Source organism: Schistocerca piceifrons, chromosome 1, assembly GCF_021461385.2.
Source record: "Schistocerca piceifrons isolate TAMUIC-IGC-003096 chromosome 1, iqSchPice1.1, whole genome shotgun sequence".
Taxonomy (NCBI): Eukaryota; Metazoa; Arthropoda; class Insecta; order Orthoptera; family Acrididae; genus Schistocerca; species Schistocerca piceifrons.
The window spans coordinates 1179131197-1179158877 of record NC_060138.1 but is presented as its reverse complement, the minus strand read 5'-3'; the positions used below and the strand labels follow the sequence as shown (position 1 = coordinate 1179158877).

Sequence of the window (27681 nt, the reverse complement as noted above, 5' to 3'; positions counted from 1 at the left end):
GATGTCCACATTTTTCCTGCAGCCATTTCTTCTTAGATTCCCTGCACTTCTTATTTATTTCATTCCTCAGCGACTTGTACTTCTGTATTCCTGATTTTCCCGGAACTTGTTTGTACTTCCTCCTTTCAACAATCAATTGAAGTATTTCTTCTGTTACCCATGGTTTCTTCGCAGCTACCTTCTTTGTACCTATGTTTTCCTTCCCAACTTCTGTGGTGGCCCTTTTTAGAGATGTCCATTCCTCTTCAACTGTACTGCCTACTGCGCTATTCCTTATTGCTGTATCTATAGCGTTAGAGAACTTCAAACGTATCTCGCCATTCCTTACTACTTCCGTATCCCACTTCTTTGCGTATTGATTCTTCCTGACTAATGTCTTGAATTTCAGCCTACTCTTCATCACTAATATATTGTGATCTGAGTCTATATCTGCTCCTGGGTACGCCTTAAATCCAGTATCTGATTTCGGAATCTCTGTCTGACCATGATGTAATCTAATTGAAATCTTCCCGTATCTCCCGACCTTTTCCAAGTATACCTCCTCCTCTTGCGATGGAGGAACATTAGTGTTCCAAAATCAATTGTGTAGGCAATAAATGATTAACTTAGCAACAGTTGTCGGATCCCTTCGGTTAACACAACGAATGGTTATACTTATCTTTGTCATCTCTTTATCAAGCGTTGGCACAGGTTATTAATGTATGTGGCATGATTAATTTATGTGATCGCAGGTACGGAATATATACACCCCAATTATCTGCTTGTAGTGTTATTTAAGTCAAAGGGTTCGAAAGTTTTCTAAATACCTGGGAATCGTGTAACTGAGGTGGTACTCGGGTACCGGCCCGATATTCACGTAGCGGGAAGTGGGCAGCCGCCTTAAAATCGCGTTCAGGCTGGCTGGCACGTAGACCGCAGCCATTAATCCGCCATATGGAATCGATCCGGAGCCGGAGCAAATCCCCGTCTCGGAAGTAGCGCATAAATACATGCTGGTATCCGGGCGCGTAGTGATTTCTTTTATCATGTAGTTTATACTTGAATTATGTAGTTTTAGGTTGTAAGTTATGGTGTCCTTCAAGTTTTTCTTTTTTAAGAAATTCTGTATATGTGACAACAGTATCCATATTCATACGCCGTACACAGACTACATCGGAACAATTAAATAACCGTCCGCCCCGACTGCCGAGAGGTCAGCGTGACGGACTGCCGTCCTACGGCCCGTCTCGGCTGGGTCGGGGATTTTCTCCGCTCCGAGGCTTGTGTTGTCTTCATCATCATTTCATCTAAATCCGGCGAGCAGGTCGGCCAATCTAATAAGACGTGAACCATGGCGGCCGGACCAGCCCTGTAAGGGGCCCTCCGGCCAATGACGCCAAACGCACATTTCCATTTCCAATGAAATAAGCAGATCCATTAGCGACTGATTCTAGGCATTTTTCTTCGGTGACTGCGAATAGCATTCACTTTTTCTTCAGCCTCCCACACCACTCTAACGTTCTCATGTTTTTTATCTGTTAACATAATTTTCCCAACAAACATAAATTAGTTGCTGATTAACTTCCACTGTTGCCCGTTTAGTGCACAAACAACAGTGAAAATCACCATTTCCATTTTGAGCTCTTAACTATGAGTTACTGAAATCTCCGGAATTTTGTTACATCTTGTTTTCAATACTTAATTTTACAACAAAACCAAAAATCGTAACTACACATCGTCGTTCCGAATAAATATTCATTGTATTACTAATTAGATTACTTTGTTGGTAAAAAATGAGGAAATAAATCTCTTTTATTCAAAGGACCTTGGAAACCTTGGAAATTTTAAATCTGAATGGCCGGATGGGGGTTGAAGCCACTCTTCTGCAGATTGCGAGTCTAGTCCTTTTTTCCATTCCACCTACTCACACAACGTCTTAGTAATTGATATGGAAATTATCTGCCTATTCAGACTAAATTGCCTGCTTTCACTTGGAGTGATTTACAGAATATGTGGAGAACTGCAAACTATAGCTAGAATTATTGGATATAGGGTGCGCCTCTTATGCAAAAACACATTTATTTCTTATTACCCAAACATGTTTCGGCACCTTAGTGCCATCATCAGTGGGTTTTGCTTATTGACAACTGAAAAACTGAGCATATTTTAGGTTGTAACTGACCTAACAAAGTGAGGCCTAAAGAAAGTTTTTGTTCGTTTTTCTTCTTACCGTGATTTTACAATATACGGTTTCACATGACCATCTGTATGGTTTTCTGCACTGGAGGCGAAACGACATAAATGTGAATTTCAACGACGAGTTAACACATTCCTTGACTTTTAATAAACGTTATTTTGGTCTGGAAAAATGTTTTTCACATATATTTATTACTCACGTTTTTTTGTGACTGTTCCTTCTGTTGCGTTCTGAGTGCACTGCAGACACATATTAATATACTACGTGTAATTTTGTTCTTACAAACACCTTTTTACTTCGCAGAATGCGGTGAAAGCTATGTTGTGTTTCCTAACAACATCAGCGTTTCTCTGTTCCCGAGAGGGTTTGCCGAATTTTGTTTACTTTTACTCTGTTTTTCTTTGTGTAGTGTGTGTGTGTGTGTGTGTGTGTGTGTGTGTGTATGTATGTGTGTGTGTGTGTGTGTATGTGTGTGTTTGTGTGTGTGTGTCTGTGTGAGTGAGTGAGTGTATGTGTATAAGTTAATTTAATTTGTTAAGTAATCTGCCTTTAGAGAGTGTAGTGTTTTAATTTAAATAAAAACACTAGACTTTCTAAAGGCACGTTATTTAACACATTAGAGGAAGTCGACAGAAAAAGCAACGCAAACAGCTCAAGGAGCACACACACACACACACACACACACAAGCACACACGCTCACATACACACTTTTGTATATCAGTTACAACCTAAAATATGTTAAATTTTTACAGTTTTCAATAAGGAAAACCTCACTGACGATGTTTGGGTAACGTGAAAAACCAGTGGCTCCGCACAAAAGACGGAATCTATATCCAATAATTTAACTGCATCCTCGGAAAGAAAGTCCAGACCTGCAGATCCAAACGAGGAGTGGAATGAAGTTAATTGGAGAGGAGCCTCTTTCGTCCGGAAACATAAGCCAGTACCTTCACTGCATCATTTAACACAGTATCGTGGAACGTCTTTTGGCCTTTAGTTGACAAGACTGCAAAGTGTTACAAACACAGACAACTTGCTTCAAATTTTCAGAAAGATAAACTGTGCACTTCACTAAATGAAAAAAAAAAAACAACATAAAACTTAGTACTGTATGACTGCATCATCAACAAGTTGTAGTTGGATAATATGTAAGTTGAAGGAGAATTACTGCTATCAGCTGCAGCAGCACATTAAGCGGAATCAGCGGCGACGAACGGAAATTTATACCGGACCGGGATTCGAAACCGGATCTACTGTTTACTATGGAGGTTTGGTAACCACAGTGCCATCCAGAACACAGCGTTCTAGCCCTTGCACGGACAATCTCGCTACGCCTGACGGCCGATCCACACTCGCATCGAGTGTCACCTGTCCGCAGTCCCTGTCCATTATAATTCTGTTCGCTACTTACAGAGGTCGAACGTATTTGTGTATTTGCATATGAAGAAAGTGGATCAATTGAGCAGCCAGGTTTATCAGTTATTTGAATGCGTGGTGTCTTTTCCTTCGAACTCATTCAAATACCTGAATGCATCAGTTTGTAAGGGTGTGAAACAGAGCTATCAGAAAGGCACAGTCATTGGTAAGGCATGTGTTGGACGTCGAGTCATTGGTGGAATACTAGGATAATGCACTGGATCTACAAAGCAAGTTTCTCACAAAATACCCATGAGATGCAGTCTGGAGCAGTGCACAGGTGTATGAATTCCTTACCAGATAGGAGTAACACAGAGGGCAGTAAGGACGGTCACAGGTTTGTTTGAACCGTGGGAGAGTGTTATGGACATGCTGAAGAAATAAAAAGGGGCAGACACTCAAACTATCGCGAGAAAGCTTACTTGCAAAGTTTCAAGAACCAGCTTTATGTGATGAATTTAGGAATGTGCTACAACCGCTTATGTTTCGCTCACTTAGGGATCGTGAAGGAAAGCTCAGATGAATTACAGCATCCACAGCGATATTTAAACAATCATTCTTAACGTTTCCCATCCTTGAATGGAGAGGGAATGAATGGCTCTGAGCCCTATGGGACTCAACTTCTGAGGTCATTAGTCCCCTAGAACTTAGAACTAGTTAAACCTAACTAACCTAAGGACATCACACACATCCATGCCCGAGGCAGGATTCGAAGCTGCGACCGTAGCGGTTTCGCGGTTCCGGACTGCAGCACCTAGAAACGCACGACCACATCGGCCGGCGGAGAGAGAAGAAAAACACAAAACTATTACAGTGGGAAGCACCCTCTACCATGCACTTCACAGTGGTTTGTAGAGTATGGATGTGGACGTAGATATGGATTACAGGGAACTTCAGTGCCGTTGACAATCGAATAACCCCAATTCTTACATTTTTATTAGTTTCGAACTTCCCCTTTACGGGTAATACACGTAACAGTAATTTGTAAACTCATTTTTCAGTTCTCCTTTGGCGCCTCTCTGAAATACATCTGGGGTCCATCACATAAGTCACTTTAGGGAGAATACAAAACACGCACAGTTTTACACACGAAGAGAAGCTTCGTTGCTTACGATTTCTAGTTCTAGGTCACCACTCGAGTTGAAAACTATATTCCCGGAGCCACACTTCTCGCGAAATAATCGGAGGTGCACTCTAGCATAATTTCTTGCGCACTGCTCCAGTTCTAGGGTACATCTCTGCGGATGCAGAGCGTCGAATGCACTCGCCTTAAGTTGTGTCCTGTGTTTCTTTTTCTCGGTGCCGGAAGAAAGGAACGCCTTAGCCCTGAAAGCAGTGGTCCGTCTGCGGCGCCAGCGACGGAGGACCGCGTCTTGGAAAAGAAGGAGGTGCAACTGCTTGGTGATGAATAGTGGGTGTGGAGGGAGGCCGCGACGCGGCCTCGCAAACCACGACGAAGGGTGGCCAAGCTTGCGTGCTCAATTATAAAAATAATTACTGCTCCGCACACCGGCGGCGCCATCGCGGTTATTTGTCGAGTGTTATTTTTAACATATAAATGAAAACAGCAGTCACGGCCCCATTGAAATGTAAATCACTTTCCACTGCCTCGTGGGTATAATAATTCTTTTTTATGGCTAAATTGAATTATAATGCGCATTATACGATACTGGACAGTCCTCATGTGAACTGGGAAGCGGTATCATGTTTTATGCGCGTTTGTTTTGAAGCGATTCCACCCGTGAAGGGCGGAAAAAGTTGATTTCAAAGTACATACTACGTTTGATGTTTGACTTCCGTTGCGTCGCCCCAGATATTTCCGTTTCGGAAAGCATATTGCGGGAAATTTCGAAATTTACTTGGTATCGAATATCTAAAGAATGTATCGTGCATACAACAAGAGCCTTTAAATTAGAATCTGACCTGGTCAAGAAGTGTCACATCTCCAGTTCGTAAATATTTTGGAACATCTATGAAAGCTGTTACAATATTTTAGAAATGGATTAAAAACAGTATTTTAGCCAGACCACTGTTTTTTCTCCACCATAAAATGTTCTCCAAAGTTAATGTTACATTATTATTTTCACAAATTATTTACATTTATTTCCTAAATTGTAGGTGTGGAACAGATACACTGTAGCTCCAAAATCAACATGCTAGTACATAAATACATGACTAGAAGTAATAGCAGAATGTTTCGAACGAGAAACAGTCTTTCTTGCAGGGCAAACAATAAATTTCATTACTTCGTTTCACCCTTTTTGGGCAACAGACAATTTTAATATACTGTAAAATTTTCTGATGATGCTCCAGAATGGTGATACGCTTGGATTAAAGTAAATTTTCCCCTGCAGCGGAGACTGTTTTTCATTCGAGATACTACCCATAGTTGCTCTACCTCGTACACCATGGAGTGGGAAGAACCATAATTAATACAGTGAATACTTCCAACGACAGTTATTTGCTGTAGTTAAAAATTCCAGCCTGAGAGGCGGCGACGTCCGAAACTAAATGCTAAGGTTCTCGTCTCACATCTCCGCGAAACAGTTTCCAGGTTTATGTCTGGTACCCACAGGCAGAGACTAAACTTTCTCAAATACTTTTGCATGTCAAACATAATCTCTCAACCCCGAAGTTAGCAGTATTATGAGTAGTTTAAATGAGACTAAAAGTTCTTGTAGAGGCATGCAACCATTATTAATATAATTTTGGAAAAAATATAAAGCAGTCACTTTCTTTATTAGCTGCCATGACACGTTTCGTGTTTAACCAATCATCTGATGATCTGTTATAGTAAACAAAAGTAACAGATGTTATTTTACAGATTTTACGGAATAGCAAATTTATTACAAAAATCACTTATATACGAAAAATTTAGGACAAAATAAGGCAGTAGGAATTGATAAATCCCATCGGGATTTCTAAAATCGTTGGGGGATGAGAAAGAAAAACGATTGTTCACGTTGGTGTGTATAATGTATGACTCTGATCGACATACCATCTCACTTTCGGAAGAAACGTTATCCGCACAATTCAGAAGATTTCAAGAGCGGGAATGTGTGAGAATTATCGAATAATGAGGTTAACAACTCACAAGTTGCTGACAAGAACCACATACAGAACAATGCTAAAGAAAATTGAGGATGTGTTAGAGGACGATCGGTTTAGCATTAGGAAGGGTGAAGGCAATAGAGATGCAATTGTGACGTTCGACAGTGTTAGATGGTGAAAAAAGTTTAAATTCTAAGGAAATTAGGAGTGAGTTGTAGAAGAGACGGTTAATATACAACACGTATAAAAACTAAGAGGAAACAGTAGGAGTGGAAGACCAAGAATGATATGCTCGTATTATAAAGGGTGTAAAACAGGGATGTAGCCTTTCTCCCCTACTATTCGATCTACATATGGAAGCAGTAACGACGGAAATAAAAATAAATGATAAAATTTGCTGAAGACATTGCTATCCTCAGTGAAAGTGGAGAAGAATTATTTGATCTGCTGAATGGAATGAACAATCTACTGAGTACAGAATATGAATTGAGAGTAAATTGAAGAACCACGAAAGTAATGAGGAATAGCAGAAATGAGAAGTTCAACATACCCGTATTGGTGATCACGAAGTAGTTAGGGAATTATACTATCTAGGCAGCAAAATAACCCAAGACGGATGGAGCAAGGAGGACACAAAAAGCAGACTAGCACTGGCAAAAAGTGTACTCCTAGGTAGGAGAGGTTTACTAGTACAAAATATAAGCAATGCTTTGAGGAAGAAATATGGGAGGACGTGGGTTTTTAGGACAGCATTGTGTGATAGTGAAACATGGACTGTGGGAAGCCCGGAACAAACAGAATCGAAGCATCTGAGATATGGTGCTGCATAAGAATGTTGAAAATCAGTTGGAAAGATAAGGTAACGAATAAGAAGGATCTCCACAGAATCGACGAGTAAAGGAATGTATGGGAAACACTGACAAACAGAAGGGAGAGGATGGTAGGACACGTGTCAATACATCAGGAAATTAACTTCCACGGTACTAGGAGGGAACAGAGAGCGTAAAAACTGTAGAGCGTGGTGGGCCGCATCAAGCCAGTAGAAGACTGATGACATAAAAAAGAAAATATTCAAGAAAAAGCACTTTTCGATACAGGTATACATACTGCTTTTGATACAAGTATACAAATACACGAGGCTTTGATATAAGCAATGGCCAGTGCTACTTTGTGTGTGTGTGTGGGAGAGTGGGGGGGGGGGGGGGGCTGCATGCAAGGTGCAGTGAGTAATTCTGCATTAGAGAGGTTCCGTACTACCTACTACCATCAGACGAGTATCAAAGAAGTGGAAACGTTTTGCTTCACTGGATAAGTGCACTGAAAGGATGTTTGTGAACTGTGTTCTACAATGTGTTTACGGACATTGTAAACCAATTCATTGTTCCAGTCTGACACTGTATGTTTTCCACTTTCCCTAGTAAACGTGAGCATCCTTAACAAAATAAGACTATCACAACCTTCCTTCTTTTCGAATGTCTGTAGATAGTTTCTAGTAAGGAGTTTCTTGCGTACCGCAGAGCTGCTGTAAGCAAGTTAAAGGTTAAAAGAATGGTTTCCTGTGGTCTTACCGTTTTTGTCGGAACTATCTTTCAATAGTAACGTAAGCGTCGGCCGTTGTGGCAGAGCGGTTATAGGCGCTTCAGTCTGGAACCGCGCGACGGCTACGGTCGCAGGTTCTAATCCTGCCTCGGCCATGGATGTGTGTATTCTTAGGTTAGTTAGGTTTATGTAGTTCTAAGATCTAGGGAACTGATGACCTCAGATGTTAAGTCCCATATTGCTCAGAGCCATTTGAACCATTTTTGAATAGTAACGTAAGACTGGTCGGCCATACAAAGGACCTGTGTTCAATTCCAAGTACTGCCAGGGGTATTTCCTTTGTTACAGAAATGATCACAGTGCACTGAGCCAGGGTATGCTATAGGAGGATCAATATCATTGAAATCTAATGACTCCGAGCTCATATAGGTTACGATGGCTGGAAGGGCAGTGTGCTGATACCTTACCCTTACGTAATGTATCCAGATGTGGTGGTGTCGGGAAGAATGGCGAAGATGGGTGGTTCTCTGGTGGAGATGGGTGAGGCTGTAGACGATCAAGGCAGCCATACCTCAAAGTTCTGTATCGTTAACCATAAACAACCACAGGCAGTGCTTGCAGTAAGCAGATGACTGATGATTGAAGCACGCAGGCAGGCGCACAGAAGTGGTATCCCTGCAGTAAGCACTCCTCAGAGAAGCTTGGTGGTAAGAAGGGTGGTAAGGAGCAGACCTGCTGTTGGTGAGTCGGGATGGCGTGAGTGTCCCGACTCGGTTAGCCAGAGCAAAGCAGTCCGGTGGCTAGCATAGTGGGAGATGGCGTTGACATGGGGATGACGAACCCTGGACCGCTAGCTGGAACACCGTCTATAGTGGGCAAAGCTAGGAGGAATTCAGTTCGTACTTGGGGCCATAAGGATGCCGAGCCGGTGGTCTCATGGAGACTTTGCTAGAGTGGAGGACTGATGGCTGGCCGTCAGGCAACGCTGGTTGTTTCGCAGGCCAGCTGCGTCAATGATAGCTCTTCACAAGAGGGTCGGTAGAGTCCGACACACAGGAGGCGATGATGCGTAGCACAGCCATGCCGATGACCAGCTAGGCTGGGTCGAGGGCATATAGAGGGCGAAGAAAAATTTCCACACTTGCAGGTCGGCATCCGATTCCTCATCCAGATTTTTTTTTAAAAATTGTCTAGCAGAATATCAGGCACGTTTTGAAAAATGTGTGAAATGTAGGAGCTGGCAACACAATGACAACCAGCATCGCAATGGAATGTACAGAGGAACGTTTATCACTTCGAATTATCGTAGCAGCCGTCGTAGCTTACTGAGTAAACTGTTGGCACATCAAACCCACGTACGTCATGGTTCGAATCCTCATCAGGTTCCTTTTCTCTTTTTTGGAGTCCGTTTCCATCTTTTTGTCGTTTATAAACAGGATAGCACATTCAACTAGGCTATGACATGACAGTGGGAGCCGTTAAACTGCTTGCATATGTCTACTGACTGCACAATGCACAACCATAAGTGGTCTTGAGAAGTTCATGTGGGGCAGCTTCTCGACGGAGTACACAAACGACGAAACCGTCGATATGCTTTGGTGCTGGGTGCTCCCACTAACAAAGCTGTTGCTCTGGTCTTGAGTAAGCTGTACGGTTCCCTCAAAGGCCCCAACCCGATAAGAATGTTTTACGTCTCCTGGAATAAAGTTTTCGGTACGCCTGTAATCGTGTCCGAAGGCAAGGACAGAGGTCGCCCAAGGACTAGACGTACTCCACAAACAAAGGACGAAATTCTTGAAACAGCTCACAAATCACCTCGGTGAAGTACTCGTGATATTGCAAGGCAGTTGCAGATATCTTAAAGGCTGGTTGTTGAAGTGTTACACGATGAAGAGTTGCATCCATATCAACAGCATTATGAGACCGCATTCGATGAGTACAGTTTTGCGAATGGCTTTTGCACCAAGTGAAAGATAACGAAAATTTTATTAATAATGTGATAAGGACTAGCGAATGCTGCTTCACTCGTCAAGGTATTTTGAACCATTATTGGTAGGATCACAACCCACACGTCACCCATGAATTAGGCTCTCAGGCACACTTTGGCATAAAACAGTGAGCTGCAATCGTGAGAGGAGTGCTTTTGGGCCTTTACCTGTTGCCGGACAAGTCGAATGCGCCCTGTATCGCCCGTTTCCTCCCAGTACTTTGCCCTACGGATTATAAAACGTTCCACTTGGCTTTCGGCGACACACCGCCACAGTTTGGAATAAATATGCGTAAGTATTCAAATGAATCGTTTCCAGGGAAATGGATTAGTTGCGGAGGGTCACTGTTTTGGTCTCCACTTTTCCCGGACCTTAATCCACTAGATTTTTATTAGTGAGGACACTTAACGTAACAAGTTTATAATACTTCACCCATGGCTGCACAGATCTAATAGCTCGCGTGCATGCCGCTTCGGCGATGGTGGCTGCAGATTTGTTGCGTTGCTTCCGGCAAAATAGGGTCCAGCAAATGCAAAGTATCGCTTTGAACATATTCTCTAAAGTAATCGTGGCTCATTCTCTGTGTACCGGCTCTGTGACTAAATGTCTGTATGTCAAACGTACAGACTATAATCACTGTGCGTAGTATAATGTGCCATTCAGAATAGCCTTTCTCTTACTTTTTTGTATCTTAGCGTACACAAACGATGACCTGTGTCAACTATTATTTTCTGTTGGCTTTACTTGTGTTACGGACGAAACAAAGTTGTCGTTTACGCCTTAAGTAGTTCATATTATGTCTTAATTTTTAAATAAAGGTGGTAACAGCACCAGAAAGAAATGCATAGGATACCGCATTGTGGAGGTGTAAACTGGATATAATTTGATGCTTCAACGGAAGGAAAGTGAATGTTAGGGCAGAACTCGACTCGAACATCTGCGAGCCAGCATATCGTTTCCAATGTCATTTCATCGTCTCACAATACGTCTTCCAAACGGCACCCACCGGTGCTCAATGGGATTTTTTAAATCGACGGAATGGGCAGACAAGTCCATTCGCTGATATCCTCCCGTTCCAGAAGCTCCACCTGCTCAGTTCGATTGGCATTCATAAAAATGTAGCTAGGGGCGAATGTACTCCTAAAAAGATGCATATGGGGAAGGAGTACAGTAACACAATAACGTTTTCTAGGAGTGTTCAGAGGGTTGTAGGTCAGCACGCAACCAAAGCGAACATCAGTGCTGGATTTAGCGTCCTATGGTGACAGTTAGGATGACATTATGCACTCAAGAAAATTTCTACCACCACTAACAAACTGGGGCGTTAAGCCCCATGGTCCCCTTCAGGTTATTCGAAAGGAATATGTTGTATGTTTCACCTGTCCCTTCTCCCGTCATCACACAAGCAACTGACATCATAGTTTGTAAACACACCAATCACACGACCTTCCTTCCGTGTCACGTAGCAACACCTCTTCTTTCGTCGTATCGATGACTGGTTCACATGACTTGACAATGAAAATTTTTCTTTCATTTATTGTCACAGATAAGTTTCCTACCTTCGTGTTTTAGGTAACCAATTGTCTCTCTAGACAAACTTCTTTTATATATGAAGTATGAAGATGGTATCTGTTCTTTCGGACATTTACGAAAGAGCAGATACCATCCTTACACATATATAGTTAAGGCACATCGGCCATTTGACCATCTTCTTTTGTGCGGATGCAATAACAGTGCCCGAACTCTTACGGGCATTGGCAGAAAGCCGCGAGTAGTGAGTGTAATGGGCAGGGGCACTATGGAAGTAGTTGGGAATGTGGGTCTCACGGGAGGCGTCCCAGAGATGAGTCCCTGCAGTCGCACTGTCCTCTGTGTCCTCGTTGGCTCAGATGGATGTACTCGCTTCGTCGGTACATATACTAAAATAGGAACGATACAGAGCACATTTGCCGGCATAGTAGCTCAGTGTGTTTGGTCAGAGGGATAGCTACCGTCTCTAATAAAAAAGAAAACCGAGTGAATGGATCAACGAACAACCTGATCGGGTGTCATCGGACATCCGCCACGAGCAAATTCAACGAACAATACAGAACAAAAATGAGATATAGCTTCGGCCATGTAAGCAGGAGAGCCCGGGTTTGACTCCCAGTCAGAGCACATTTTCAACTGTCCCTGTTGACTTATATCAAAGCCTGAATGCAGCAAGGGGTATTAATCTCATTACAAACCTCTTTTTGTATTCCATACGCAAGTCAGTTCATGTCTAAGCTTGACTGTTACACCATGCTTACTGCCATGTCTATTACTACATCACCTGCCCATCCCCTTGCCACCCCGTCCCCCTGCCCCCTCGGTGCCTCCACCGAACAGGTAGACTATCGAATTTTAGAAATGTGTAGAGAATGTCACTGAGCAGTTCTGGGTCATGATCTTCTAGTTCCTGACTTGTGTGGCAGTCCTGCCTTTTCACGAGGGACGTGCAAGTAGCTGCACAGATGTGACGTCATAATTCAGTGAATTATTACTAACATAATAGTGCAGCCACGTGATCATTTTTGAAATGAGAATTTTTTTGTGAGTCTAAAATGGTTTTAACGAGTTTGTTTGCGTGGCCATCCTCCTCAGCAAGCACGGAAATATTTGTCTTGTAAATAAAAACCACCTTTTCTTGCAGCACTGCGTTTTATTTCACCCAGACACGTCTGGCCTTTTTCACTTCAAGGCCAAACAAAACAAACGCGAAGCGCTGTAAGTGATCACTTATTTAGATAAGAAACGAGACGCAAACTGTTGTTGAACTACAAATAACACAAATCGAAACAAAACTGTACAATTCTAGATTCCACTGTTGATTCCTTAAAATGAAAAACGCGAACGCGCCGAGGAGAAATAAAATACAGCGCAGCAAGGAAAAGCTGTTTTTATTCCAAAACAAATGTATTTACATTCTAGGTATGGAGTATTACAATATATCCCCGTAAGAGGCTATTATGTACGTGTATTACAAGGACATATTTATCATTTAGCTAAATGAGTATCGACCTTCTTTTTCCTGGAAATACCTCTGGTAATGCGAAGACCATGTAACGTACTCAGTGGTGCCGCTTTTTTACGCTCTCTGCCACTGTTTTAACACCTGTCAACGTCAGTTGAGGAACAAGAGTGAAGAATGCAGGTCACAGGATTATATTGGCTGTTACATACGCCACACTGCGTGTTAATGGTTATTGGCTGTGCAAAATTTCAGCCATGTTACGTGTCTTCGATTTGTAGTCGTATACTGTAATACGACAACTGATCTATAAGACGAGAAAGATGTTTTTTCGGCTGTGACAGTTGGCATACCCTTCAGATATATTTGAATTGTAAGTAGTGATCACAAATACGTAATAACTTCCTGTCCCTACGCCGCTCACTGTGTTATCTACGCTTTATTAATTTTCAAGTCAGCATGCACATGAAAACGGCTATAACTCCGAAATCATGAATGTGTAAAATAAATGAACAATTAACAGTCAAATGTTGAAAATACCTTAAAAAATCTATTCCTATAGGCCACGTAGCGTCTCTGAGCTAGCCCGAGAGTGTAGCCTGTCACTATCATGGGCAAATCAGCGTCTACTTTTGATCAACGTCCGCCTCCACACTGCCAATCGGGCGAATGCTACGCTTCGGCGAATTGGTTATGAAACACTGCCTCATCCTCCGAACAGCGCAGATCTTTCACCGTGTGATTGTCACGTCTCTGGCGACCTGAAGAAAGACACACGTGGACATCAGTTTCAGTCGGACGAGGAAGCGCAAGAGTGGGTGCGGTTGTGGATGTCTCAGTGGCCGACTGCTTTCCAGGGAACAGGAGTAGATCGCCTGTGGTGTGTCGACAGAAGTGCCGACACAGTGTTATTTTGAGGGGGCCGATAGGCACGCTATCTAACGCAGACGGGCGTGAATTCTGGAACAGGATAACTATAGAATGGTAGCAAGAAAAGTACGTAGCTGCTTTATACTTAACTTTAATGACTCCTTGTGATACATCTCTCTTGACTATACAAATGCGACTCGTAAGATACATGCACTGTTACAATTGGCGCCTTGCTAGGTCGTAGCCATGGACTTAGCAGAAGGCTATTCTGACTGACTCTCGGCAAATGAGAGGAAGGCTTTGTCCGTATTGTCGCTAGCAATGTCGTCGTACCACTGGGGCGAGTGCTCTCTCGTATATCGTGACCTGCCTTGTGGTGGCGCTAGGTCTGCGATCACACAGTGGCGACACGCGGGTCCGACATGTACTAAATGGACCGCGGCCGATTTAAGCTACCACCTAGCAAGTGTGGTGTCTGGCGGTGACACCACAGCCTGATCTTCCTGTGAGACACATGTCTTAACCCGTGTAGTGATTACTTTGGAATGGAACCATTCAATGGTCCCGATGTGCCGGTTGTTCAGTTTTCATTTGACTGCCCCTCTTAGGTGGAGATGGACAGCTTTTAGGCTCTTCGGATATACACCTTTTACTTCTCTGCAAGTTGCCGTGAAAGAAGCTGCACATATATTGGACAGTCCGTGTCTACATGCAGAACAATTAGTATTGCAGATGATATACGTATCATACAACACCAGCGTATTTCTCCCAGGTTCTGTATGCATATCGCTGTGGAAAGATTCACATACTGTAAAAGATGTTTTATGCGGAGCTGATTACGTCTTATAAACACCAGAAAATTATTTTAGAACTCGTCAAAGTAGCTTGTTAAAGGAATGAATAGGTTAAGCTGTCTAATTATACAGATAAGTGCAGTAGGGAAGAGCGTTGCAACTGGGAAAACTTGGTCTCTCGTCAGCCTCGTAATAGAAGTAGAATTTATTTTCTTATCCCCTTTTTAAATTATAACATTGACTTCAAATGTGTTGCACTCTTTTTTGAAATAACAGAAATTACTGCTCTAAAGTAAGATTTCTCCAAATGTAAATAGCTGTTCCAAGTTGCAACATGGTCATATACATAGGAAGAAATATTCAATTCCAACTTTTAGGTGCTGCAGTCCTGAATATCTTGTCGATATGTTTTTAATAGTTTATGAGTTATATTACTACTCTACTACACACCAGTAATCAGAAAGTGAATTCATATTAATTATTAACAAAACCCTGTTACAAGTTTAAAACATTTTGAAGTAAAAATTACTGGCAGGTAAGACAAATTTCTAGTTTCGAGAGAGGGATACAAAAGACATTAAAGGAAGTTTATTTCTATATAGCACGTGCTCCATGGTAAAAATACTCTCCATTTCATGGTACAAGATGGTTCGCGACTGACGAAGTATAGCTTAACAGTGCACATGTTATGCATCTAACACACAGAACTTTACTCGTCATAAAACTCTGTAACTGAAGAATTAACAATATCCTCAAAAATACTTAAATATACAGCGTTTGTAACATTTACGAATGCTGCAAAAAACACAACCTGATACCTCGAAACCACAAAAACAATAAAAGATGCCGGTACTGCTTATGGCGGTCTATAGAGCAGGTTCCTTCATGAGATTCTAAAATCGGTCACGAGACTGGAATACTGGCTAAGGAGCATATTCCTAGGTACACTGTCTTCCAATATCTTCCCCAAATGCAGTTACTTTCAGTTTTAAATTCATACAATTTACTGATTTTTTCCGATGGATGAACTGAAGCATCTGTAGGGGTCACAGAACTCCGCCTGCTTAGGAAACAATGTTTTAAGTTGACTATATCCATTGTGAATGAAGAACTGCAAATGTCATTTAAATTGGTGACTTACGTAGGTATATTATGCTCCTAGACACCGTTTTGAAGTTGAACATACTCATCATCACACCGAGGTGTTATGGAAACAATATGTGCAGCTAGACGCTATGGTCGTCGTGCTGATAAAAATAACGGTAATTTGGTTACTGAATTGTTTACGAAACGAATAGATCTTTATAATTTAGGGTACTTACCTTGCGTTGAATTTCGGTATCCACGGATTCTAGTCACTGATTTTATTCTAGCCTGAATTTTAATCCGATCGCTGAACATTTTTACTCCGCTCATTGCTTCTCCGATACTAAGTATTTGGCACTCATTCTTCCCAACACTATTCTCAGATGGAACATGGAGGGAGGCAAGATAGAGATGCCGGAAGTATCCTCCGCCACACAGACGGAGGCTACCTGCGGAGTGTAGATGTACTGCAACACATTTTCTTCCGAAAGCAGTTTGGTTTTGTTCAGTATTATAATACACGATGTTATTCCTCATTTTTTTTGGCTACAGAAACCTTTTATTTAAGAGAATCTGCTTTTAATGCGATGGCCAGACGCCACATTACCGGGAGGACCTGTATTCCTGCGTGGTACCACTCTACTGGTCAACGCAGAGTCTTGCTGCATCAATGGCCTCCGCATCATCCACGTACTGCCCACCTCGGAGTGCACTCTTCGCTGGGCAAAACAGATGGAAGTTGTTAGGTACCAGGTCAGTGCTTGTCACGATGCTCGACAAAAAACTGTCACCATTAACGTCGTATCGCGTAAGCAATTCTGCACAGGTAGTCCATCCTGCTCTGTATGGTCTCCAGTTAGCCGGCGAGGAACCCAGCGGGCGCAGACCTTTGAGAACCCCAACTGGTGGAAGAGCCTGTCAGCACTGCCAACAGAAACGTCCAGTTCAGCAAAGAGGTGTTTGATTTTGATCCCGTCTATCACCTCGAAAGAGAGCGGCCGCACGATCCAACAGTGCATGATTGAGTGCGGGAGATCGGACTGTTTTGCGCGACCTTGTAATGATGACAGACGCCTCGCACAACGACTCACCGTGCTTTTGTTCACTGCCAGGTTGTCGTAGACACTCTACAATGGCCTATGAATCTCAGTGATGTTCTCAATTTTCGGCTAAGGAAACTCAGTAACAACTGTCTGCTTGGAACTCATCTCCGTTTGTAACCTCCTTCTTACTAATCGGCCTATCTTGCTTGCGATATAAAATATGACCGTGAATAGCGTGTATGCCTAATGGATTTTTCTGATTGGATAAGGCTATCTTTGCCGAAGAAGTGATATCGATAAGTAGGAGGAAACCCTTCTGAAGGAAACTCTACTAACAATAAAAAGTAATTAAACCGAACAGGGTTATAATTTAGGAAATTAAAGTTATTTTGTGCATTCACTCAAGGAGAACACTGGACAGAAAAGAGGTACCACTGATCATGAATCAAAAAGTTACATTAATTAACGGAAAGGAAATAATTAACGGTCGCCAGCCCACTAGGGCAATTTACATCCAAAATCCTGTACAAGATGATGGGAAAGAAGAACATGCATTATTAAACACTGACGTGGCAACTGAAGGTTGTCACGTTTTTTTACACTAATTTTAAGTGAGTGTGTAATGATAAAGAAAACTGGGAAGTCACACTTACGTTATGTTGGCATTAAAATTTGAAAAAAAGGCAATCGAGTAATGATTTGAAAATATTCAATTAAACTGTATGTTAGCACTGAACTTCGTTACGTGAACAATAACTTTCAGTGGTCTCAGCATGACGTCATCAAAGAAATTTTTTTAAAAAAGCAAGCACTTTTTACTTTCCCATACTTACTTTGCAAATTGGATTTCATATTACTGTCTGAACAACTGATCCTTTTTTTGCTGACTTGAACAGAATTAAGTACAAGAATACGTACCAAACCAACCAGTCATGTGCTCCAAGCTATATGTAAAATAAATAAAACTTCTGCACTCGTAATTTGGTGCATTTCTGTAGATTTGGGTTTTTCCAATGATTGATTCTCGATCTTGAAAAATGAAATTGCTTTCCTTTAGTCATATACTGAAGCCTCTGTTTGTACAACAGTTAATTGAAAGTAGACTGAGGCTAAAGTTCTTTAAAAGGGAATTTATTCATTAATAAACTGGCTGTAACTATTCAATTTGTATCTTGTGACACTTAGTTAGCATATTAGAGAAAAAGGAACTAGGATACTGCTTGGGTAACAATGTCTGGTGGCAATGAGGACACAATCGCCCTTAGTTTAAATGATTATTATTTAAATAAATCTTATCAATTGAATCACATTCAGTTGTGCTGCCGGGTTAGCCGTTAATACTTTCTACCAATGAAAAGTCTTACTTCACTGCTGTGATTACGCTGAAACTCGGAGCCGACGATGAAACTGTGTTGCTGGAAACTGCTGCTGTTGTTGAAGACGGTAACAACTTCTGGAGCCATGGCTAATTATAGGAACGGGCAATCGTAATTAATACAGCCTCATCCGCCCGTCCACTGTCCTTCCTCCTGCTACTAGACATCTGGCCGGCGCGCGTACATGATGCCGCCGAGAATGGGACTTTCTACTGCGAGAGCGTTAACACCACACTTTCGCACACCACAAGCGCTGGAACCCGTCTCCCGGTCTCTCCGCGCGCTCTGCGCAGCAACAGCCTACCCAAAGATTTTACAACGTACAAGCACTGCTTTATCGTCGCTAGTCGATACAAATAACAATTCCTTTTGCTTTTTCCAAGAGTTTATAAGTTTCACAGTGAAACACAGATAAATACAATGAAACGTCAACCGACTTCCATCTAAATGTACACGTACAGTGCAGCAATGTCCTTACTTATTAAAAAAAAGCATTTAAATTACATTTAATTACTATTAAAAACAGTCTTGATCACGATTTATTTAACAAGGTGACCGGTTTCGACCACTACTGTGGTCATCTTCAGACCATTGAGTAGGAACCCCCCTTTCTGTTGGAGAACTTAAGAAAGTACACGAGTTGAAGCGGGAATATTCCGTTAACTCTAGGACGCCTAAGGGGGGGGAGGGGGGGGGGGGGTTCGTTGAACTCACAATTTTATTATTTAGTTGTGATTCTCCAATAGAAAGGGGTTCCTACTCAATGGTCTGAAGATGACCACAGTAGTGGTCAAAACCGGTCACCTTGTTAAATAAATCGTGATCAACACTGTTTTTAATAGTAATTATTTACAAGACATTGATCACTGCTGTTCCTTAATGCATTCAAAAGTAATTAAATTACATTTACATACATATATATATACATATATATACATATACATATATATATATATATATATATATATATATATATATATATATATATATATATATCGGTAGCAAGTGCCATGCATCCTGCATTTTCGGTGTTACACTTTACAGACGCCATTTTGGAGGCTGCGTGGTATCGCCACCACTAAACGGAACTTAAGAAAGTATACGGGTTTGAAGCGGGAATATTCCATTAACCCTAGGACGCCTAAGGGGGGGGGGGGGGGGGGGTTCGTTGAACTCACAATTTTATTATGTCCCCTGCTTTTGCCCCAAGTAACTTTCATACTACATATTCCCTTTGAGTTATTGTTTGTTGGCTATTTTATGAAACGTTAGTGTCAATATATTTTATAGAAAATTCCTGTTTTGAAATAAAAAATAAATAAACTTATATGGGTCCAACAACCCCCTCCCCCCTTAGGCTTCAATGCTATAGAAAATTTCCCTTAGTAGTATTTCGTATTTCTCCTCTCTACAACAATGCAAGTTTCTTGTTGGTTGGTATTCTTGATATTCACATCACTTGGTTTACTTTCAGAGGAAGTGATTGTTGATGTCAAGTCAGCTGTTATTTATCTTGTAAACTTGGAGTGAGTTAGTGCAGTTCCCAAAATGTAGGCCTCCAGTAACTTTGGTGTCCTACACAGCAAAAACGAATCCAAGTAAAAACTTACTGATGTTGTCAACAATGCACGAAGATAAAAGCATTGTTGGAAGAGAGAAGAATAAAACCGAGATAAATGCATATTATAATTCCACTAAAGGTGGAATTGATACCACTGAGCAAATGGCGCGTATGTACACCTGCAAGAGGGGAACAAAGAGATGGCATCTATCTGTATTTTGCTCTCTCATCGACATTTGTGCTATCAATGCAATCACCATATTAATCCAGCAACATCCACGATGGAATGAAAAGAAACACAACAAACGGAAACTTTATCTTCTGCAGGCTGGGATGGAACTAGTGAAATAGCAAGGTAGAAGAAAGAACTACCAATGCAAGAGGTTTATCTACCCAAATTGTTAAATCAATGGAGACTATTCTATAAAAGAAAGTCAAAGAAGTGACAACAGAAGCATGTCAGCCTCCTACAGGGAAAGGTCGGTGTCATATTTGTGTAAGAGAAGCTAAAAGAAAGAAGCAGAAGTACAACAATCTAAGTAAACCAAAACAGTATTGTGGACAGTGTCATAAACATGTGTGTAACACACATTCAGAAAAAAATTGTGAAGTGTGTCTCTTGGCTTGAAGTTGAGGGCTTAGTAGTCTATTGTATATGAACACATCTGTATTTTTTATTGTAATATCTCAATTTTTTATTCACTCAATCCAATATTTATAACAATTAACAACATTTATAAACCCATGCCTTAGTTAAAATACATAAACTATTTTGAAAATTGTAATTTTTCGCCAGTAAACTTATTTAATACCCGTGGGCTCACCGAACCCCCCCCCCCCCCCCCCCCCCTAGGCATCCAAGTGAGAAATAAAGGCTTGGGCGTCCTAGGGTTAAGTCCCGTCCCGCAACGAACTTTGCATTTTTCCAATACGAAATTGGCCAAGTAAGTGTTGTATTACTTACTGAACGCCCCTCGTCGTCGGAAATGAGCTCGGCTGTGTGTTCCAGAAAACGTTTAAAATTGTTTGTTCATGTATGTGTTCGCAGCTGATGCCTGGAGCGAGCGCGTCGCGCATCGAGACGACGTCGGTGGCGGACGCGACGGGCCTGGAGACGGCGCGCTCCACCCTGGAGCTGGAGGCGGCGGCGCCGCTCTTCGTGGAGGGGCGGCTGCGGCTGCGCTGCCTGGCCACCGTCTTCACGCTCTTCCGCAAGTCGCAGGAGCTCGTCCTCGCCGAGGACACCCCACAGCTGGCGCCCGTCATGGGACCCACCGCGCCACACAGTCTCGACGGTGAGCAATACACACAAGCACAAGCAACTAGGCAGGGCCGCATTTAAGCGCAGGCCATCTAGAGGGCCCGCACCACAAAAAGGGTTGCTGAATCGGAACGCTTTAGCCGGACAATGTTAAATTTGTATTGCTTCAGGCTTTTCCCAACAGAGTACTTGCAGGCAGAGGTATACAAATTCTCCTTCCAACCTGCCTACCCCTGTCTCCGGCGCAATCATTAAAGTAGCTCAACCAGCAGGAACCGGGACACGAGAATACATATGTACTAAAACACATTGGTTAATGCAGGCCAGCTTGGGTTTCGGGAAACCTGGCGCGCTTCACGGCAACCGCACAGCCTGCTGCACCTGACAACAGTTTAGGGGATCAATTCGACGTGGTTAACCATCTATGTGTTTCTGTAGGTAATTGCAATGCATCTCATTTATCGTAACTGTAGGAGTAATAAAGTGATAAAACCAAACTTAAAGGACGCTGAGGAATGTACGAGTACAGGATTCTTAAATCAGAGATCAGCAGGGGATAAGTGTTCGTGTATTTATCAGGCAGTTTGAAACAAATCGATAGGCTGTTGCAATGCAAATTGTGCAAAAAAGTTCTAATTCGGAAACCTCGAGTATTTTACGTCATGTTTCTAAATTTGACCAGCAGTTTCCTCACCTCATAAATATATTGAAAGAGGACAAACTGTTTGTAAACGTGCGCTAAGTACTTGAGGCCATATAGTAGTATATAGGATTTCTAAATTTAAACTTAACTTTGATTGTAATAGAAAATAAATTATGGAGCAGCGGACATTAAAACCACATTCTGGTGGTATGCAAAGTTGTACGAAAAATGCTTGTTGTTGTTGTTGTCGTCTTCAGTCCTGAGACTGGTTTGATGCAGCTCTCCATGCTACTCTATCCTGTGCAAGCTTCTTCATCTCCCAGTACCTACTGCAACCTAGATCCTTCTGAATTTGCTTAGTGTATCCCTCTACGATTTTTACCCTCCACGCTGCCCTCCAATGCTAAATTTGTGATCCCTTGATGCCTCAAAATGTGTCCTACCAACCGATCCCTTCTTCTAGTCAAGTTGTGCCACAAACTTCTCTTCTCCCCAATCCTATTCAATACCTCCTCATTAGTTACGTGATCTACCCACCTTATCTTCAGCATTCTTCTGTAGCACCACATTTCGAAAGCTTCTATTCTCTTCTTGTCCAAACGATTTATCGCCCATGTTTCACTTCCATACATGGCTACACTCCATACAAATACTTTCAGAAACGACTTCCTGACACTTAAATCTATACTCGATGTTAACAAATTTCTCTTCTTCAGAAATGATTTCCCTGCCATTGCCACTCTACATTTTATATCCTCTCTACTTCGACCATCATCAGTTATTTTACTCCCTAAATAGCAAAACTCCTTTACTACTTTAAGTGCCTCATTTCCTAATCTAATTCCCTCAGCATCACCCGATTTAATTTGACTACATTCCATTATCCTCGTTTTTCTTTTGTTGGTGTTCGTCTTATATCCTCCTTTCAAGACACTGTCCATTCCGTTCAACTGCTCTTCCAAGTCCTTTGCTGTCTCTGACAGAATTACAATGTCATCGGCGAACCTCAAAGTTTTTACTTCTTCTCCATGAATTTTAATACCTACTCCAAATTTTTCTTTTGTTTCCTTTACTGCTTGCTCAATATGCTTAGTATGAAAGAAAAGTTTCTTCTTTGCGACATGTACTTTATAGATTAACATAAAACGAAAAACGAACTTTGTGTTTGCTAAAATGCATTTGCGGAATTTAGAATGAACTATTTTAGCAACTTAAAGTTAATTCAGCGAACCCACAATATAAATCCAGAAAAAAATAATTAAAATTCTATAATTGTGGCTATACCTGGGTGGGGCACATTACGGTTACACAAACTAGACTTCCAAAACAATTCTTTAGTTGGTGTAGCAGTATAATAAACATATTCAGTTTTTTAAGTGCAGACAGTCTCTACTATCAGAGATGGTTCTGCTTCCGACAGAAAACGTGTTAAGGTTGACTGATGATGGCTCTAATTGAGAATACCAGTACTAGCAGAAAGGGGGCAAAGATATAGAGGAAACCGTTGATATCGAAATAAATAAATAAGCCTCAGATATAACGAAAAGGGAAAAAAGGACAAATAAAATTCACGTTTTTCTGGCCTACAGCAAGCCAAAATGAATATAATATATTGTACTGGGCCTCACCATGTGATGCTCATGTAAAAAGACACTGTCCATCAACTTCCATATCCTATTAATAACACAAAAGCGGAAGCGTACAGAACAAACTGCTACGTAGCGCAGCACCGCAGGAACACGGGCAGGCAAGATAATTCCTGTAGCATTCTTGGGTATGGCATAAATTGGCTTGCATGGGAGTGCAGCAGCATGCCCCTTCGGCTGACATCGTTCGGTAGCTTGCCTGACTGGCTAACGGACAAGCATGGGTAGATTAAAAGCGGAATGTGTGTGCCTCTGCTTGTAGAAATGGATTCTCGGGAAATACGTCGGATGTAGCTGTGAAATCCCCACTTCACTTCATCATTGCAGCTCACCGACATGTTCTGGTGCGACGAGCACATCGCTGAGCTAAGTTAGAAACCTCCTATCTAACTGTGGATGTGCAGGCGTGGAAGCGTCAAATTCGACGGTTTTTGATTGTGTTTTGATATTTTAAATAGTTACTACTGTATTTCGTCTGCATGTTCTTATTGCTTCTACACTCCTGGAAATTGAAATAAGAACACCGTGAATTCATTGTCCCAGGAAGGGGAAACTTTATTGACACATTCCTGGGGTCAGATACATCACATGATCACACTGACAGAACCACAGGCACATAGACACAGGCAACAGAGCATGCACAATGTGGGCACTAGTACAGTGTATATCCACCTTTCGCAGCAATGCAGGCTGCTATTCTCCCATGGAGACGATCGTAGAGATGCTGGATGTAGTCCTGTGGAACGGCTTGCCATGCCATTTCCACCTGGCGCCTCAGTTGGACCAGCGTTCGTGCTGGACGTGCAGACCGCGTGAGACGACGCTTCATCCAGTCCCAAACATGCTCAGTGGGGGACAGATCCGGAGATCTTGCTGGCCAGGGTAGTTGACTTACACCTTCTAGAGCACGTTGGGTGGCACGGGATACATGCGGACGTGCATTGTCCTGTTGGAACAGCAAGTTCCTTTGCCGGTCTAGGAATGGTAGAACGATGGGTTCTATGACGGTTTGGATGTACCGTGCACTATTCAGTGTCCCCTCGACGATCACCAGTGGTGTACGGCCAGTGTAGGAGATCGCTCCCCACACCATGATGCCGGGTGTTGGCCCTGTGTGCCTCGGTCGTATGCAGTCCTGATTGTGGCGCTCACCTGCACGGCGCCAAACACGCATACGACCATCATTGGCACCAAGGCAGAAGCGACTCTCATCGCTGAAGACGACACGTCTCCATTCGTCCCTCCATTCACGCCTGTCGCGACACCACTGGAGGCGGGCTGCACGATGTTGGGGCGTGAGCGGAAGACGGCCTAACGGTGTGCGGGACCGTAGCCCAGCTTCATGGAGACGGTTGCGAATGGTCCTCGCCGATACCCCAGGAGCAACAGTGTCCCTAATTTGCTGGGAAGTGGCGGTGCGGTCCCCTACGGCACTGCGTAGGATCCTACGGTCTTGGCGTGCATCCGTGCGTCGCTGCTGTCCGGTCCCAGGTCGACGGGCACGTGCACCTTCCGCCGACCACTGGCGACAACATCGATGTACTGTGGAGGCCTCACGCCCCACGTGTTGAGCAATTCGGCGGTACGTCCACCCGGCCTCCCGCATGCCCTCTATACGCCCTCGCTCAAAGTCCGTCAACTGCACGTACGGTTTACGTCCACGCTGTCGCGGCATGCTACCAGTGTTAAAGACTGCGATGGAGCTCCGTATGCCACGGCAAACTGGCTGACACTGACGGCGGCGGTGCACAAATGCTGCGCAGCTAGCGCCATTCGACGGCCAACACCGCGGTTCCTGGTGTGTCCACTGTGCCGTGCGTGTGATCATTGCTTGTACAGGCCTCTCGCAGTGTCCGGAGCAAGTATGGTGGGTCTGACACACCGGTGTCAATGTGTTCTTTTTTCCATTTCCAGGAGTGTATATATGACCCTATTGATTTAACGGGAGGACATGAACGAATCTGAAAAAACTTTTAGAGGTCTTGGACGACGATTATTCAGATGTTCCTAGTGAGAATATAGATCCGTATGACAGTGTGAAAAATTGGTTCAAATGACTCTGAGCACTATCGGACTTAACTTCTGAAGTCATCAGTCCCCTAGAACTTAGGACTACTTAAACTTAACTAACCTAAGCACAGCACACACATCCATGCCCGAGGCAGGATTCGAACCTACGACCGTAGCGGTCGCGCGGGTTCAGACCCCGGCCGGCCCGACAGTATGAAAGAAAGTTTTTATGGTTATGAAGACATTTTCAGTGACAGGCCTGTATAGAAACGTAAGGTGGCAGTGTTCTCAAACGATTCCGAGAGTAACGATGAAAGTGATTCTGTTCCTGTCAATGATCCGTTTTGTCGCAATGTTAACGCTGGCTATGCCAGTGCTCGAGTGAGACTCTGGCACAGTTGGAATGGCTTAATTAGTCATTTGGTGGAAAATTACAGAATAAAAGTTTTCTCAGAATTTCCTGACGTCTAGTTTCGCAAAAACGAATAATAATTATTTGAAAGTAATCAGGGTAATTAGGGAAAACTTGATTATTGATTTATGTGAAAACTGAAATGTTTCACAAACAGCAGCTACTAGTTACGTAAATGAAGTGTCATAATGTTCATCTCCTCAAAGTTAAGCTATTTTCTGCGGAAAACGTTGCATTGTGGTAATATTTAGCTGTCAAAAATTTTTTCTTCGAATCAAGTAATAAATTAAAGACATTTCGGGAACAGATGGAGTTAGCAAAGCAAATTTCAATAAGAACGCGCTTTCGGAAGAAACCCTGAACATAAAATAATTTGGAAAACGGTCGGTAAAATGTTTTATCAAATGATTTGCGTAGGAGTAAGAAATATTGGCGGTAGAATCAGCAGTGATTAACGTCATGAGAATTCAGATGGCAACAGAAATCAGTAAATTGAAGATGTGTAATATGTTTCCATAGGACATGTGCCGTGTAATTAAAAAAGTAATAATAATAATAATAAAATGTTTTGTGAAGTTCAAATCATTTTAGGAATGAAGTAAATAGAAAGTGTGGGGAAGCTGATGCCAAATGGCTGCAAGAAAAACACTAAGTAACTGAAAAAGGAAAGATTGGCAGGAGGACTGATTCAGTATATAGAAAAGTCGAAACAACCTTCGGTGAAATTAAAATCGAGGGCGGTAACATGAAGAGTGCAATGAGTATTCGACTGTTAAATACAGAGAAGAGAGCGGATTGGTGGAAACAGTAAACTGAAGGCCTCCGTGAGGGGAAAGACTTGTCTGACGTGATGGAAGAAAAACAGGATTCGGCAGGGGAGAGATAGGGGGATCCAGTATCAGGATTTAAAAAAGCATTGGACGACTTTAGATCAAATAATGCAGAACAAATAATTAAAATTCCATCAGAATTTCTAAAACCATAGGGAGTAGTGGGAAAAAAGCGACAATTCACGTTGGTGTGTAGAGTGTATGAGTCTGGCGACGTACCACCTGACTTTCAGAAAAATATCATCCACACATTTCTACCGACCGCAAGAACCGGCAAGTGCGAGAATTATCGCACAATCATCTTAGCAGCTCACACATCCAAGTTGCTGACAAGAATACAGAAGAATAGCAAAAAAATTTAATGATCTGTTTGATGACAATTAGTTTGCCTTAGGAAAGATGAAGGCACCAGGGAAGCAGTTCTGACGTTGCCACTAATGATAGAAGCAAGACAAAGAAAATCAAGCACAGTCATAATATCTGTCGAGCTGGAGAAATCGTGTTCAAATTCTGAGCTAAGGTACAGGGAAGACAGGTAACATACATTATGTACAAAAACTCAGAGGGAGCAAGAAGACTGGAAGATCAAGAAGGAAGTGCTCGAATTAGAAGGCATATGGGACAGGGATGTAGTCTTCCGCCCCAATTGTTCAATCCTTACGTCGAAAAAGCAATAACGGAAATAAATGTGACTTTCAAGAATGGGACTAAAATTCTAGATAGTGAAATGTGGACTACGGGATAACCGGAACAGAAGGGGGCGAAGCGTTTGAGGTGCGGTGCTACAGAAGAACGTTGAAAATCAGGTAGGCTGATAAGGTAAGGAATGAGGATGAATGAGGAGGTTCTCCAAAGAATCGGAGAGGATAGAAATATATGTCAATCACTGACATGAACAAGGGACTGCATGATAGAACAGCTGGTAAGACATCAGGGAATAGCTTCCATGGTACTAGTGGGAGCTGTAAGAGGCAAAAACCGTAGAG

General features: G+C 42.5%; 1 protein-coding gene across 1 annotated transcript in view; it reads left to right on the top strand.

Moving 5' to 3' along the window:
* The window catches only part of LOC124778994, a 143369-nt gene that overhangs the window by 99008 nt on the left and 16680 nt on the right, over window positions 1–27681 (top strand). Inside the window, exon 4 of the mRNA XM_047253679.1 lies at window positions 20942–21188. Coding sequence (XP_047109635.1) covers window positions 20942–21188 — 247 coding nt within the window. The remainder of the gene's footprint in view (window positions 1–20941; window positions 21189–27681) is intronic.